We start from the raw sequence: 17,213 nt of genomic DNA on the forward strand, positions 1-17,213 counted from the left end.
ATGGTCGGGAGTTATCACTGCTGCTGGTTAGTATCCCCCGAGCAGCAGTGTCAGGAGGCACGTGTCCCTGATGACAGCAGTGACTTAGTGACTGTGTGCTCTGTGCTTCCTGGTCGGTGCAGTGAATGGCTGAGAAACCTGATCCTGCACCGATCAGATAGCAGGGAGCTGCATCACAGGCACTAATTCACTGCTTGTAATCACTGACCCCAGACACCTCCTGCCATTACTGCAGCAATAACTCCAGGCTCAGAGTGGCTTCTGTCCCCATCCTTCCTCCGATTCAGCATTTGTATTGCTTCACATAATATATACCATATATAGAAGTCTATCTGCACATAGTATGCCCTTAGCCTCCTCCAACAGAAAAAAAGCTTTAGCATGCTCCATCAGTCCATCAGCCTGCGGCCTGCAGCATCACCCCACTCCTGCCTCCTCCAGCAGCGACCCTGGGACCCCTTTTCACCGCAGCTACTACACCCTTCATGTGGTGTAATGTAGAAGTTGGGAAAAATTAAGTAATGTGTTCTACAAGCGGAGCTCGAGATAACTGTGTCATTTCCTGCAGAGACAAGTCCTGGCTGGAAGAAGTGATGGCGGTCTATGCTGGATGAAAGATGAAGGATTTTACCTAGAGACATCACTGGTGAGTCAGTGTGACCTATACACTGACACTATACACTGTATACTATATACTGAACTGAAGGGTAAATTGACTAGATCAATGGATGTTTGACAGGTTATAGTTTCACACAGCAACTATTTTTCTGGAATAATCTGGCTCAGGTATATGATGACCCCGTCGCATGACCCCGTCACGACCCCGTCACATGACCAGGGGGCCCACAGTGTCTGAACAGCCCGGGGCCCTGGCTACCCTTAATCCACCCCTGCACAGCAGCGGCACATGTATAAGATTATCTCAGCACAGGAACATTTTATGTACAGTAACACATTCAATTGTGGAAATTATCATTATTATTCAAATATCTATTGAATAAAATCAAATTTTGCTTGAAAACCCCTTTAATAAAAAAGATAATTTTGATTCCTATTTTAAATTCTTCTTGACTGCCAGCTATCTGATGCTGCATTAGGGTTCCCACTCCTGAAACCTCTGAAGAGCAGGTGGGGTCCCTGTCAGGGTTGGATGGGTCTCTGAGAAGAAGCTAGAAACTGTTTATCACCCCTCTTGTTGTTGCTTTTCCAGGCTGTACAGACCTCAGTAAGTGTTAGTTAGCGAATAGGTTAATAAAAACCGCTGATGCTTCTATTAGAACTAGCGATTACATGATCTTCAGTGGGCTCTCTTGCACACCTCAGGAGACATTAACAATAGGCAAGTGGGAGAAATTAACAATTAATTTCGGATTTCCAATTTCTTTGCAATGCATAGCTGCTGCAACATTTAGGATGCTTCTTTTCAGATGATGCACCTTGGATGCGTTATACAGTTGCTCCAAGTGCTATGTGTGTCCAAACTTGGGGCTTATTCACACGTCCGAATTTTCCATGTACGAGAAAAATGGACCAATTATTCTGGTGAGTTTTATCAGACTGTGGTTCAAGTGTTATCCATTTTTGTTACATGTGGAGAAATAAAAGAAAAAAATTTCTCCACCTTCTCCATTCTGACAGATTGTGAAAATCGGACCTTACTCAGATGTCATCCAAGTTCAGTCCGATTTTTACAGAGACCCTTTGACTTGCATTGCCGATTTTGATCCGACCCTCTTAGGGTAGTTCATCTAAAATTATCGGCTAAAAACCTGCCAAGTGTGAACATGTTTTCTATCTTAAAAACAATCTCGACTATTAGGATATTCAGTCATACTAGCACCTTACACTTTGCAGGTATTTTCAAGTAAATGTATCTTAGATGAAATACTAAACAGTCTCTGAAGATCCGTGGAGACTTCAGAAAATACTTTTGCTGTTTTTTTGTTGCTTTGTTTTTCAGCCAAACATAACAGTATACAGAAAAGTGAGTTTGTTTCATATTTTTTTCTTTCTTTCTCTTTCCACTCCTGGTTTAGGCTCTAAAATCTGGCAAAAACTTCTCCAAAAACCGTATGCATTAAATAAAGTAGTGACTGACTAAAGTGAAAATGCCGACAAGTCTGAGTATTTTAAAATGGAGCTCCATAGAGTTCTATTACTTTTATAGATTGCATTGACATAAGGGCAGATATAGGGGACTGTACATATTCATAGGTAAAACTCAGATACTTGTGTTCTAAGCATTGTACATTGGGTGTACTGCTCCGGATATTGGAGAAGCTGTAAACCCTATGACTGTACACAGCAGCTAATAAAATGCTAAATATACTTACCGTATATAAGTGTAACACCTGCACTGGGTACTGTCAGGGCAGCTACTGGTATACTGGGACTTACAGACACTAAGAAGAGCTTTGCAGCTGCTGTTAAACAGGGACCTACAGACATTAGCAGATTTTCCCCTGAGCTGCAGTGGACTACAATTCCCAGGGACCCTTGTTTCAGTCAGATGACACAGCCTGGATTGGATGAGGAGGGACTTGGAGGGAGGAGCTGGGCAGAAAGTGAAAGCAAGAATTCAGAGAAAGAAAAGAGCGTGGCAACTTGCTGTGAGAGACTGAGCACGGTGGATTTGCATCCCTCTACGCTGCAGTTTTGTTGTCCCCTCAGATATACCCGCGCTGCTGGAGAGAGCGCGGCCTTTTTTTACCCTCTGGAGCAAGTTACATCAAGAACTTGGAGAGTTCTGCCAGCACTCCCACCGTATAAAGGTCTGAATCCGGCCGCCCCCAGCTGGAGTCCAGAGAACCATCCGACCGTTGGAGATGCGCAGTGAGTGCCCTTCTGAGACTTGTGGTCCTACCAGCGCTATTTACAGTGAGTACATTTCAGCCCAGACTATTGCCATTAATATTCTTCTAAGTGCACCAACTGTTCTAATTTGCGCGCCAACATCCGCGGCAACTGGGCCCCAACGTTTGGACTGAGTTAAACCGGAAGAAACAAAAAAAAACCTGCTACATTGCTACATTATACTTGCAGGGTTGAAGTAGACTTAGAGTGTGATGTGTATATGACTTTGACAGAGCACAGTTACTTGTATTGCATGTTATTCTTTTAAATCCATCTCATTTATGCTGCATAGCAGTAAACCTTTTAAACTGTTTTACTCCTGATCCCTGTGTGTGTGTACTGAGTGTGGCAGGGGCTTCCCTAGTCAGCCCCTGGCAGAAGATAATAGTCCTTCTGCAGTCCCAGAGAGAGCTCCAATCAAGATTCGGGTGGAGGCACTGTGCCCTGGAGAGGTGAGACCCCCAATAACACCCTGTGTACCGTGGTAGCCCTAAAGGGGGGTATTACATAAGGCAAATATTTTGTTGGTTAAATATATAAAATATACAGTAGGCTAATGGGTATAACATAGTAAATTCCTGCTTACCCTCCATCACCAATAATCTTATCATACTCTTGTATATTGTTTTCTCCTGTCTTTTTTCTCCATGTGACTTCACTGTGATAAGTCCTGCCTCCAATAATCCTGCAATGGACATAAATATTAGTAACACACAGGACACATCATGTACAAAAGAATAAACTGAGAAAAATGATGTATATAGTGATTACAAATTATAACATCTAAAACATAATGAAGGAGAACATGGTCAAATTCTTATGTGGTACTTCCTGATGAAGGAGTTTTTTGAAACTCAGAAACGCGTTGAATAAAGACCACTTTTTAACAATACCTTTGGACTACATGATTCAGCAGCGCAGAATTTGACCACGTTCTCCTAGATTGTATTCTCAACGGCCGGTCCCTCGTGGATCTGCAACAGCGAATCTTTCCAATGCTTGTCTTAAGCTATGTCTGGTGAGTGCTTTCACCTTGCATTGACTGCTCAATCTCGGATAAAACCCTATTGCGCTATTTTCCTCCAACAGTTTTCATAACATCTAAAACAGGGGTGTCAAACTGCATTCCTCAAGGGCTGCAAACAGGTCATGTTTTCAGGATTTCCTTGTATTGCACAGGTGATAATTTAATCACCTGCACAGAATGATTCCAGCACCTTGTGCAATGAGAAGGAAATCTTGAAAACACGCATGGTTTGAGGCCCTCGAGGAATGCAGTTTGACACCCCTGATCTAAAACATGTAACAATGCAATACATCTACAAACCAATTATGAATATATGTTCCTAATAATTCTTGTATTATTATCACTGGGCATACAGTATATTATATACAGGTGTATTTGTAATGGGGCGCAGGTCGGTAGCCAAGAGCAAGACACACGTCTGTGGCGCCCACACGTTACATGAACGTGGAGGTCCTAGCTGGGTGTGTAGACTTGGGCTTGCGGGTTTAACAGAACCAGATATTTCACCATTTAATGAGGGAGACCACCATTAAAAAATAAACTCTGTACTGAACTGCAACTTGGCAAGGGTTAAATACAAGTGATAGCAGGTACAAATTCTTAGCAGCGTTTCCTTTACAATTTGAAACATTTCTCACACAGTTTCCTTCCTTAGTAGTATACTCCAGGGATCTATATGTCCACTGTTTCTCCCTACTTCACCACAACCCAGTTTTAACACTAGAGTCCTGATCAACAAGTGTCTTTTACTTGTTCTGTGGTTCCACTTCCTCCTTCCGCTATTGGCACCCTGCCACTCTCGCTTCAGACCCCTAACTAGTTGCACATACTCAGTCCTGTTTAGGCCCGTTTCCTTGCAGCATTATAAGCTCGGTGTCTTGTGGTTAGGCGTCATCTCTAGGGATGAGCGAGTATATTCGCAAGTATTCGGTACTCGGTGAGTAATGCGGTACTCGGAACATAGCGATTATTTCAGTACTCGCCTCACAATATTCGGATCTCCTGCCCAGTCAATAGGTGCAAGTCTGCTGTCTGCTGGCTATGCTGTCTATTGAATACAGTATACCCTTATTTGATCCCTTGGATTATACCACTGATATATATATATATTTCCTTAAGATAACAAGTAACCGGTGATCAGGATGTACTGTAAAAGCAACAGTGGAAACCACTGTGATTTAGGAAGACCCAAGAGCTGAACCACCTTAGATACAGAAAACACCAGAAAGTCTTAGAGCTTTAGGAATCATTTGAATAAGCCTTTATTTCTAGAGATGGCAACAGTATATTAAAAAGTATATATAAAAATTGTCATATAAAAAATATAAACATATATGTGAAACCACCGCAGGCGCAGGATAAAAACACCCATATACATAGTAGTTTATTATGCACACAGCATGAAATAAAAATATAAGGAATTTTTTTATATATATATTTTTATATCGGGGCACTACTATGTATATGGGTGTTTTTATCCTGCGCCTGCGGTGGTTTCACATATATGTTTATATTTTTTATATGACAATTTTTATATATACTTTTTAATATACTGTTGCCATCTCTAGAAGTAAAGGCTTATTCAAATGATTCCTAAAGCTCTAACACTTTCTGGTGTTTTCTGTATCTAAGGTGGTTCAGCTCTTGGGTCTGGCTATGCTGTCTGCATAGCCTTTTCTGGCTATTAATTATAGGGGACCCCAAGTCATTTCTTGGGGGGTCCCCCTATTTTAACAGCCAGTAAAGGCTAAATATACAGCTGCGGGCTGAGATTCATAGCATGGGAAGATCCATGGGTATTAACCCCTTCCTAAGCTATAAACATCGGCCCCCAGTCGCTGGCTTTCCATCTCTGGCACAGAAAATCACGCGGGAGCCCACGCCATTTTTTTCCCCGAAAAGATTATTTTATTAAATACATAAGTCCCATAATTTGCATACACACTATACTAATTGTATTGGTCACACACATCTATATATCAAACTATTCTGCATGGATTTACTGTATGTAAACCATGTATCCTATCTTGTCGGCTCCTGCATTGATTTTATAGAACCTGACAAATGAATTACCAGCTAATCTTCTATCCATATCTCTATGCAATATATATACTGTATATATATATATATATATATATGGGTGTTACTGATACTGCAGCATATATATATATATATATATATATATATATATATATATATATATATATATATTCTATGTGTATATATCTATTTTATCTATTCTATTCTAACCTGTCAATGTGATTTTACTATAGCCGCATATGAATTGCCGACTTTTCAAAGGACACCGGTGCGTGAAAATCAGACAGCACTCGCATGGTGGGAGTGCTGTGCGATTTTTTTCTTGCATCCATTGACTTGCATTGGACTCGCTATTCATTACGAATACCCGAGTATTAAGACCTACTCGTTACGAGTATAGTGTGTCCGCATATTTCACTACTCGCTCATTCCTAGTCATCTCCTAAGACCCATCTCCAGAGAGTCACTATGTCTCTCTGTCACTAATGTTCAGGATCTTGCTATCCCTTCTCTTTAGTCTCCTCTCATTTAGGATCACCCCAGAATGTCGCACTTTTACACTGGCCCCTCCCACTGTGGGCTAGTCCCAACTATTATATCCAACTGTTCCTAGTCAAACTACACAAGTTTTTAACGCACTACACCATTCACGTTACGCAACACAGTTGATATTACATATCAATAACACTTTTTTTTTTTTACATTTTACACATTTCACATTGCATCACATAACATATTTCACAACATTGAAATTTCTATCATCACGGCAGAAACGTGGGCAGCATGTACATATCCTTACATATACAGTATTGTAAAATGCTTCCCGTGAGATGGAGAGCAATGTCTCTGTTTTTATAATCAGTGATTTTCTCGTAGAGACAAATATCAAAGCTTGTCCTATCTTTTGTAATTTTAATCATGGACATCATACTGCTGCCATCCGTGTGCTGTCCATGATTCTCTTGGACCTTGTATTGCTATGAAATACTAATAAAAAAAATGGACATCTCCATGATTTTTGCACGGACACCTGGCCTGCAAAAAAATGCAGATATGTGAAGAGCCCCATAGACTATTATGGGTACGTGTTCTACTCATGAGAATCATGGATAGAAGCGGACACCTGAATGAAGCCTTAAATGCTTAAAGGGACTCTGTCACCTGAATTTGGAGGGAACAATTTTCAGCCATAGGGGCAAGGCAAGATTGCCTTGTGCAGGCGTGTACTACGGAGGACAGAGAATGAACTTCAATCCAATATTGCAGCCAGCATGCAGCCAGCGGGTAAGGAAAGGGTGAATCAAACACCCGAAAACCCCGCCCCTATGGCTGAAAATTGTTCCCTCCAAATTCAGGTGACAGAGTCCCTTTAAGGCCAAAATCCATAATGTTTATTTGCAGTCCATATGTTCACAAAGAAATTATGGAGACATGTCCGTTTTTTATACAAGTCATGGATCAAAATCATACAAGTCTATGGATATATGAAAATCATGGAAAAGTCATTGATACCATCTGCGTGTGATGATCCATGTGATGTCATTTTAATACTGTTATGGGTAGGAGAAGCTTTGCTGATTTTCTTGTTTTTGGAGGGGGGCATATGAGAAAATCACTGATGGTAAAAAATATGACACTGACCAAATACTGATGTTAATCTGATCCAGCACACTGAAGAAAATCAGCAAGTACGAGAAGGAAAATTACGTGTGAATTAGGTCTTAGTTCTCTGAAAATGTTACCCATGTAATTTCAACTCTTTGTCTTAGTACAATGGAACGTATTCTTACATGGTGAAGTTGGAGACAAAGGCTGCGGCTGGGATCTGCATCTGGAATACAACTTCTTTTGCCTCTATGACCCTATTCACCATGGTGCAGGACACCGCCGTGAAGGCATAGCGGGATATGATTGTGGATTTCACAGTGAAGTCAGTAATCAAGGGTCTGATTTCCTGTAAATAAATAATCTTATTTAATAGACACATTAATAATATACATAATGGGCTGCAGACTACTCATTGACCCTGTAATATATTGCAAATGCCATTCATTAACTGATAATCGTATTATTGTATTGTCTTGTGTAACATTCTGCTCATTCTAGAATGTTTTCATTTTGTCTTCGGTCTTCTAAAAGGAAGCTACATTTCCATTAATTGCTGAAATAAAAAAGACCTGTCACCACTACCGACATGTCTGTTTTAGCAATTGCTAGGCATGGGCAGATGGCTTCGCAGGCCTCCAGTCTATCGGCCGTCAGTAGTTTCTGGCTGCTGGATGGGAAACTCGCGAATCCCTCACCTTCCTAGATGACATTGCACCAGTACGGGTAGTCAAAATCCGAACCGGGGATCCAGTAAGAGATTTGAGAGTCTCCTGTCTTCAAAACACATTTCTAAGAACCATACTAGCATAACCAAATATACTATTCTACCTAATAAAGAAAAACATATTTTTACCATTGAAGTCAAAGATGAAATATATGGAAATAAATGTATCATCCAATTTGCTTTTCATTATTCCGGATCCATTATAATTATATGTGTAGTTGCTATTGTAACCTTGGCACTATATACAGCTCCATATGTACAAAATTAAATAAAGGGCTTTGGGGGACCTTTTTTTCTACTAAAATGCATGTTTTTGGGGCTAAAAACATTTTGATAATTGAGTTTTATTAAAAATGTTCTCGATTTGTTTTAAATAGCCTTTGTATTTCACTGTCTATTGCTGGCTGCAAAATGAGTTATCTGAGGAACTCTCAGTGAAATTGTTCTGATGGTCTAAAAGGAGAGTTTGGAACTCTTTTATCTTTCTTCTTATGAGCTCCTACCACAGACAATCAAAGCTAATTGTGCAGTAAAACAAGGAAATTGCAAAGCTGAATGAAGCAATATTTTTAATGAAACCCAGGTGCAAAAATGATTTTCAGCCCAAAATACATGTGTAAAGACGAAGACCAGGCTGTGGGTACCTGCGCAATACTGGGTCCGGAACTGCCGAGGCTGCGTCCAGTGTTGCAGGGGTGGAAGGAAATGGGAGCTGGACAGGACCCATGACCTAGAGAAAAGGGGCGTGATAAGCAGGGGGATGAGAGAGAGTGTAGCGCGGGAAAAGCCAGAGAGTTCCTGCCGGAGGAAGGAGAAGGCAGGGGCCGACTGCGCTCTGCGAAGTGAGGTGAAGCGTGGAGCAGAGACCCGGGAGGGCTTCAATGAGGGCTCCCGAGTAGCAGTGAGCACGCAGAGAGTCAGGTGCCAAGCGAAGCAGCACGGCGCGGGTGCACTGAGGAACGAGCACCAGGAGCAGTATCGTAGGGTGTATATCCAGCTATCGGCGGGTGTGCAGCAGAGCACATGCCGAGCAGAGACATGGGCAGAGCTTTACATTTCGGTTCTGCAGATTAATGGACTAGGCGCTCAATGGGCAAAATCGGTGACCAACCATTGCCGCCAGAAGCGGGACCGTGTACTGGGCAGGGAAGCCTGAAGATGCAGTGTTGGCCCCGCTGGCATTCCATAACTCATCGGACCACACGCGACTAAAGGACAGCTGAGTCACGATAAGTTGAATTTGATAGCAAGACTGTTGTGTTGTATCTAGTGTTGAGCATTCCGATACCGCAAGTATCGGGTATCGGCCGATACTAGCGGTATCGGAATTCCGATACCGGGATTCCGATACTTGCCGCGTATCGGATACCGGAATCGGAAGTTCCCAGATTCAAAATGCAGAAATTCAGCCAATGAGAATGATTCCAAGTGTGGGCACATCCTGTTTAGCATGGAGGGCATGAAACTACTGGCAAGGCTGTGATTGGCTGCTGAAATGATGTCATGATGCAGTTTAAAAGTCGCTGGCGCCATTTTGCGATCACTCTGCTGTGAATTCAGTTAGTGACAGGACGCTGTTTGCTGACTGAGGGACAGTTTAGAGATAGCGATTTGCTTCTTTGTGCTTTCCAAAGGCTAATTTAGCAACCGCTGTGTTCACCTACTATTCACCTTCCTTTTGCCTTGTAGCGCTGTTTTCACAGCGATCTGCAAGGTCTCTCTGTGTGTGTGTGTGTGAGTGCAGCCCACTCTCTAGTCTGAGTGCAGCCACATAGGCCATCCATAGCTGGTTGTATTCAGTTCAGGGAGGGTGGTTCATTGCCTCATACTGTCCTTTTTTTTTTTTTTTTTGAAGTAGTGCAGGCTGCTGCACATTTTTTCCAAAAATTCCTATTAGTGTCTTTCCACCCGTCTCCAGCTAATTTGTGGAAAAACACTACATAGGATAAAGTAGAGGAGGGTTTTTGGGCCTTGCAGCGCCGTTTACGGCTGTCTGCACGGTCTCCGTGTGACTGCAGCTCGCCCTGTAATCTGTGAGCAGCTATAGCCTGGTTGTCTCCAGCTCAGGGTTTTTCACTGCGTCATACCGCCAAATCAATTTTCTTTTTTTTCAAAGTAGTGTAGTCTGCTGCTAATTTATTTTAAAAAATCCTATTAGTGTCTTTCCACCCGTCTCCAGCTAATTTGTGGAAAAACACTACATAGGATAAAGTAGAGGAGGGTTTTTGGGCCTTGCAGCGCCGTTTACGGCTGTCTGCACGGTCTCCGTGTGACTGCAGCTCGCCCTGTAGTCTGTGAGCAGCCGTAGCCTGGTTGTCTGCAGCTCAGGGTTTTTCACTGCGTCATACCGCCAAATCAATTTTCTTTTTTTTCAAAGTAGTGTAGTCTGCTGCTAATTTATTTTAAAAAATCCTATTAGTGTCTTTCCACCCGTCTCCAGCTAATTTGTGGAAAAACACTACATAGGATAAAGTAGAGGAGGGTTTTTGGGCCTTGCAGCGCCGTTTACGGCTGTCTGCACGGTCTCCGTGTGACTGCAGCTCGCCCTGTAGTCTGTGAGCAGCCGTAGCCTGGTTGTCTGCAGCTCAGGGTTTTTCACTGCGTCATACCGCCAAATCAATTTTCTTTTTTTTCAAAGTAGTGTAGTCTGCTGCTAATTTATTTTAAAAAATCCTATTAGTGTCTTTCCACCCGTCTCCAGCTAATTTGTGGAAAAACACTACATAGGATAAAGTAGAGGAGGGTTTTTGGGCCTTGCAGCGCCGTTTACGGCTGTCTGCACGGTCTCCGTGTGATTGCAGCTCTATCCGTTGTCAGTTCAGCCCCAAAAAAATAAATAAATAATAAAGTTCACCAAACACACCAGTTACACACCACTTTACATTTGTGTAGGCCACATTAGCTCATATTCAAGTCTAGTCCACACTTTAGAAAATTAGTGTGTCTTATACCTGTTAGGAGGAGTTGCTCAGGAATAAGCACACAAAGCCGTTAGTACTTTTCTGCTTATCTTTATCAGTCAACCAAGATGAAGAAGGCAGTGAGTAAGGCACGTGGGCGTGGGCGTGGGCGCGGAGCAGGGAGGGGACGTGGGGATTCTGTGCCTGCTGCGGGCACCGGTGAGTCATCAGCACCCACTTTCACAAGGGAACAGTCGTTCATGCGCAGCTTTGTCGCCGAGCGCCGTACACCGCTGCTGCGTGAAGACCAAATTGAAGCCGTTGTGGGATGGATGGCAGCTAATGCATCAACTTCCATTAGTGCCACATCCTCTCAGACACAGAGCACTGGAGAGCAGCCATCTGTCTCTTCACCACCTGCAAAATTGCCCAGGCAGACAGAGATCCCAGGACAGGAGCAGTCTCTACTTCTGTTCTCTGAATCATCTCTTGGCTTGGAAACAGGGGGCCAGCCAAGCAGCATTGGAGAAATGGAAGAAGAGGCAGGGTGCAGTGATGCCCAACCGCTTTTTCTGTCTTCCTCTGAAGAGGCGGGTGGGCCAGTGGCTCCGGTCACCACCTCGCAGGCCGCATCAGCTGATGATGACACTCAGGTGCCACTTACTGGTGCGTGCTCTGCTGCTGAGACTACCCAGGAGGAGCAGTTGGGGGCAGAGGGTAGTGTAGATGATGAGGTCCTTGACCCATCTTGGCGTCAGGGACAGGAAGGTGGTGGGAGCAGCTCTGAGGAAGAGATTCCCCGTACGGCCCAAAGAGGGAGAGGGAGGGGGAAGACTGCGGATCCTGCAGCCTCCGCTTTGGCACCCGTAAGGAGCATGTCTCTTCCAAAAGTCAAAAGGGGGGCTCCCAAGACTTGCAGTGCCTGGTCCTTTTTTGACCCAGTTGCAGATGACATTTGCTATGTCAGATGCAAGGTGTGTCATCAAAAAATCAAAAGAGGTCAAAAAGTCGCCAACCTCAATACCTCCAACATGTGGAAACATGTGCGCAACAGGCACCCGGCGGAGTTAGACAAACACACTGAAGAGCTAGGCCAACCAACAGCGGCAGCTACCACCTCTTCAGCTCGTGTTGCCTCTTCCTCTAGCTCACACGCAGCTGGTTCGGCTTCCTCCCAGGATCGCCGTGGAAGAACCTCTGGCCCTGTTGTCCAGAGACCCGCTGTCATTCCACCCGCAGCACCACTTTCCCAGTCATCCACACACTCCCAGCCCAGTCTACAGCCATCGGTAGTACAGGCATGGGAGAAAAGGCGGCCTTTCTCGTCAAACCACCCACGAGCACAGGCTCTGACTGCAGGCATTGCCAAACTTCTGTCACTGGAAATGCTGTCATTCAGGCTGGTGGAGACTGACAGCTTCCGTGACTTGATGTCATTGGCAGTCCCACAGTACAATGTGCCCAGCCGCTTTTACTTCAGCAGGCAAGCCGTCCCTGCCCTGCACAAGCATGTGGAGGGACACATAAAACACGCGCTACTGAACGCCGTCAGTAGCAAGGTCCACCTCACCACCGATGCGTGGACCAGTCAACATGGACAGGGGCGATACCTTTCCCTCACTGCCCATTGGGTTAATGTAGTTGAGCCGGGTACAGACCGTGCGAGTGGCGCAGGACGTGTCCTGCCCACTCCAAGGATTGCAGGAATCCATTCTGTACGCATTGACTCCTCCTCTTACACCAGTTCCTCAGAATCATCGCTGCAGGAGCCGTCACAGTCCACCTCCACATGGACCCGTGATGAACGTGTACCTGTTACGACCGACATGAGCACAGCCGTGGCCAAACGTCAACAGGCCGTCTTGAAATTAATTTTTTTGGGGAATCGTAGCCACACAGCGCAGGAGCTCTGGAATGCCATCAAGCAGGAGAGCGATGTGTGGTTTGAGCCAGCGAATCTCCAGCCAGGCATGGTAGTGTGTGATAATGGCCGAAATCTGGTGGCAGCCCTGGGCCTCGGCAACCTCACTCACATCCCATGTCTGGCACATGTGCTCAATTTGGTCGTGCAGAGTTTTTTGAGGGACTATCCGGATCTTGATGCACTGCTGCACAAGGTCCGCCTAGAGTGTGCTCACTTGCGGCGTTCCAGCACGGCAAAAGCGCGCATTGCGGCTCTGCAGCGCCGACACCGCCTGCCGGAACATCGCATCATATGTGACCTACCTACCAGGTGGAATTCCACGTTACATATGTTGGAGCGGTTGTGTGAGCAGCAGCAAGCTGTAATGGAGTACCAGCTGTATCAGGCGCAAAAAAGTCGCAGTCAGCGCCGTACAGACTTCACAACCACAGAGTGGGCCACTATGAAGGATGTCTGCCAGGTTTTGCGTCCCTTTGATTATTCCACGCGGATGGCGAGTGCAGATGATGCACTAGTCAGCATGACTGTCCCCCTTATCTGCCTGCTTGAAAAATCACTGCAAGCGCTAAGGGATGATGTTGTGGAAGAGGTGGAGGATGAGGATTCACCACTTCCATCATCTTCTGGACAGTCAGCGCCACGTGGTTCCTCACAAACGCGTAGGCAGGGGACAGTTTGTGAGGAGGATGAGGAGGAGTCAATGGAGGAGGAAGACATCCGTCCAGAGGAGGGAGTTACACAATTGTCCAGTACTCAGTGTGTACAGCGAGGGTGGGGTGATGACGAGCGGGCAGAGATCACGCCTCCAGCTGGGGACAGCGTTTCTTGGGCAGTTGGCAGTCTGCAGCACATGGTGGATTACATGCTGCAGTGCCTGAGAAACGACCGCCGCATCGACCACATTCTCAACATGTCTGATTATTGGGTGTTCACCCTCCTCGATCCTCGCTACCGGGACAACGTAGAAAGCCTCATCACACCGTTGAACCGGGAGCGAAAAATGCGGGAGTACCAAGACACACTGGTCAGTTCCATCATCTTCTCCATTCCAACTGAGAGAAGTGCTGCTACTGCATTCCAAAGCAGCTCAGTGCGTCCAGGCAGTGGTGGAGGCTCTGCACAAAGAGGGAGCAGAAGCAGTGCCTCTGCCCAAGGCAAGACCAGTATGGCCCAACTGTGGCACAGTTTTGTGTGCCCCCCACAAAAGTCTACACCATCACAGACGGCTCCAGTCAGCAGGAGGCAACGGTTCCGTCAGATGGTGACAGACTACATGTCTTGCCCTCTTGCTGTACTCCCAGACGGCTCTTCCCCTTTCAAGTTTTGGGTCTCAAAGCTGGATACATGGCCAGAGCTAAGCCAGTATGCATTGGAGGTGCTGTCTTGCCCTGCGGCCAGTGTATTATCGGAACGTGTCTTTAGTGCTGCAGGTGGTGTACTAACTGACCGTCGCATGCGACTATCCCCCGATAACGTTGACCGGCTTACTTTTCTGAAAATGAACAAGGCCTGGATCTCGCAGGAATTTGCCACTCCTCCTCCTGATTAAATAATTAGGTCACTGTATACGTTATCCAGGTCTCCTGTTGTGTTCATCTTTCTACCACCTGAACTTAAATTCCTGGGCTCCAACACCGCCAGTTGAGGCTCAGACGTGCCGTCTGCACAGTCAAAACATACGACCCAGTGTTATTGGGTTTCAGTAACGTCAGCTGATCCCCAGCTGTGTAGCCGGCAATGTGTCATGCGACCGCCACGCTGACACAACAACTGAAATGTAAGGGAATCTGTCCCCCCCCCCCCAAGGCGTTTGTTACTGAAAGAGCCACCTTGTGCAGCAGTAATGCTGCACAAGGAAAAAGGTAGCTATTTTGGTTTTGCTCCTTGCACACGCAAAACTTAACACTTATAAAATGTGTCCAGTGATACCGTAAAACCGTCCCGGAGGTGGGACTTTCCTTCGTAATATGACGCAGCACAGCCGTCATTCCTACCCCCCCGGCGCCGCGCCCCGGCTCCTCAGCGTTGTTTGATTCCGTCCCGGAGCCTGCGCTGTTATGTTATCCCGTGGCCAGGCACACTTAGCGCTGCCCGTCTTCTGGCATCATTTGGTGTCAGGCTGGCTGCGCCTGTGCGGCCACGCTGGCCGAGAGCCCGCCTCGCAGTGTCTTCTGATTTAATCCCACTGGGGGCCTGGGATCTATGGACATGCGCAGTGCATATCTGAACCTCCACCTCTCACTCATCTCCCTATGGCTTCTTCAGACTGTTCGGTGTCAGCTGGTCCCTAATAGCATGCCACGGCCGTGACACCGCACAGTCTGAAAAAGAAGCCGTAGGGAGGGGAGTGAGAGGCGAGGATATGCACTGCGCATGGCCATGGATCCCAGGCCCCCAGTGGGATTACATCAGAAGACACTGCGAGGCGGGCTCTCGGCCAGCGCGGCCGCACAGGCGCAGCCAGCCTGACACCAAATGATGTCAGAAGATGGGCAGCGCTAAGTGTGCCTGGCCACGGGATAACATAACAGCGCAGGCTCCGGGACGGAATCAAACAACGCTGAGGAGCCGGGGCACGGCGGCGGGGGGGTAGTAATGATGGCTGTGCTGCGTCATATTACGAAGGAAAGTCCCACCTCCGGGACGGTTTCACGGCTTCAGGGGACACATTTTATAAGTGTTTAGTTCTGTGTTTGCAAGGAGCATGATGAAAAGAGCCACCTTTTCCTTTTGCATCTTTTGTGCTGCACAAGCTGGCTCTTTCAGCTACAAACGCCTTGGGGGGGGGGTTAAAGGTTCCCTTTCGACTTTCTCAGGCTTCGGCCTACATTGTGTTCCTCTGCTTTTCCACCTGCCCCTGGGCTCCAACACCGCTAGTTGCCGTCCAGAAGTGCTGTACGCACAGTCAACAGTCGCTCCTCTGTTATTGGGGTTCAGTAACGTCAGCTGTTCCCCTGCTGTGTGTGTGGCAATCCCTCCTACCTCCTCCAACCTCCTCCAACCTCCTCCTCCTCCACCTGTCCCTGGGCTCCAACACCGCCAGTTGCCGTCCAGAAGTGCTGTACGCACAGTCAACAGTCCCTCCTCTGTTATTGGGGTTCAGTAACGTCAGCTGTTCCCCTGCTGTGTGTGTGGCAATCCCTCCTACCTCCTCCAACCTCCTCCAACCTCCTCCTCCTCCACCTGTCCCTGGGCTCCAACACCGCCAGTTGCCGTCCAGAAGTGCTGTACGCACAGTCAACAGTCCCTCCTCTGTTATTGGGGTTCAGTAACGTCAGCTGTTCCCCTGCTGTGTGTGTGGCAATCCCTCCTACCTCCTCCAACCTCCTCCTCCTCCACCTGTCCCTGGGCTCCAACACTGCCAGTTGCCGTCCAGAAGTGCTGTACGCACAGTCAACAGTCCCTCCTCTGTTATTGGGGTTCAGTAACGTCAGCTGTTCCCCTGCTGTGTGTGTGGCAATCCCTCCTACCTCCTCCAACCTCCTCCTCCTCCACCTGTCCCTGGGCTCCAACACCGCCAGTTGCCGTCCAGAAGTGCTGTACGCACAGTCAACAGTCCCTCCTCTGTTATTGGGGTTCAGTAACGTCAGCTGTTCCCCTGCTGTGTGTGTGGCAATCCCTCCTACCTCCTCCAACCTCCTCCTCCTCCACCTGTCCCTGGGCTCCAACACTGCCAGTTGCCGTCCAGAAGTGCTGTACGCACAGTCAACAGTCCCTCCTCTGTTATTGGGGTTCAGTAACGTCAGCTGTTCCCCTGCTGTGTGTGTGGCAATCCCTCCTACCTCCTCCAACCTCCTCCAACCTCCTCCTCCTCCACCTGTCCCTGGGCTCCAACACCGCCAGTTGCCGTCCAGAAGTGCTGTACGCACAGTCAACAGTCCCTCCTCTGTTATTGGGGTTCAGTAACGTCAGCTGTTCCCCTGCTGTGTGTGTGGCAATCCCTCCTACCTCCTCCAACCTCCTCCTCCTCCACCTGTCCCTGGGCTCCAACACTGCCAGTTGCCGTCCAGAAGTGCTGTACGCACAGTCAACAGTCCCTCCTCTGTTATTGGGGTTCAGTAACGTCAGCTGTTCCCCTGCTGTGTGTGTGGCAATCCCTCCTACCTCCTCCAACCTCCTCCTCCTCCACCTGTCCCT

The 17,213-nt window shown here is 46.8% G+C and overlaps 1 protein-coding gene across 1 annotated transcript in view; it reads right to left on the reverse strand.

Moving 5' to 3' along the window:
• ITIH5 (inter-alpha-trypsin inhibitor heavy chain 5) overlaps window positions 1-17,213 on the reverse strand; it is a 175,007-nt gene that overhangs the window by 137,531 nt on the left and 20,263 nt on the right. Inside the window, exons 3-4 of the mRNA XM_077264495.1 lie at window positions 7,711-7,874; window positions 3,440-3,538 (exon numbers count right to left, since the gene is read on the reverse strand). Coding sequence (XP_077120610.1) covers window positions 3,440-3,538; window positions 7,711-7,874 — 263 coding nt within the window. The remainder of the gene's footprint in view (window positions 1-3,439; window positions 3,539-7,710; window positions 7,875-17,213) is intronic.

The sequence above is a fragment of the Ranitomeya variabilis genome, chromosome 5 (assembly GCF_051348905.1).
Source record: "Ranitomeya variabilis isolate aRanVar5 chromosome 5, aRanVar5.hap1, whole genome shotgun sequence".
Lineage (NCBI taxonomy): Eukaryota > Metazoa > Chordata > Amphibia > Anura > Dendrobatidae > Ranitomeya > Ranitomeya variabilis.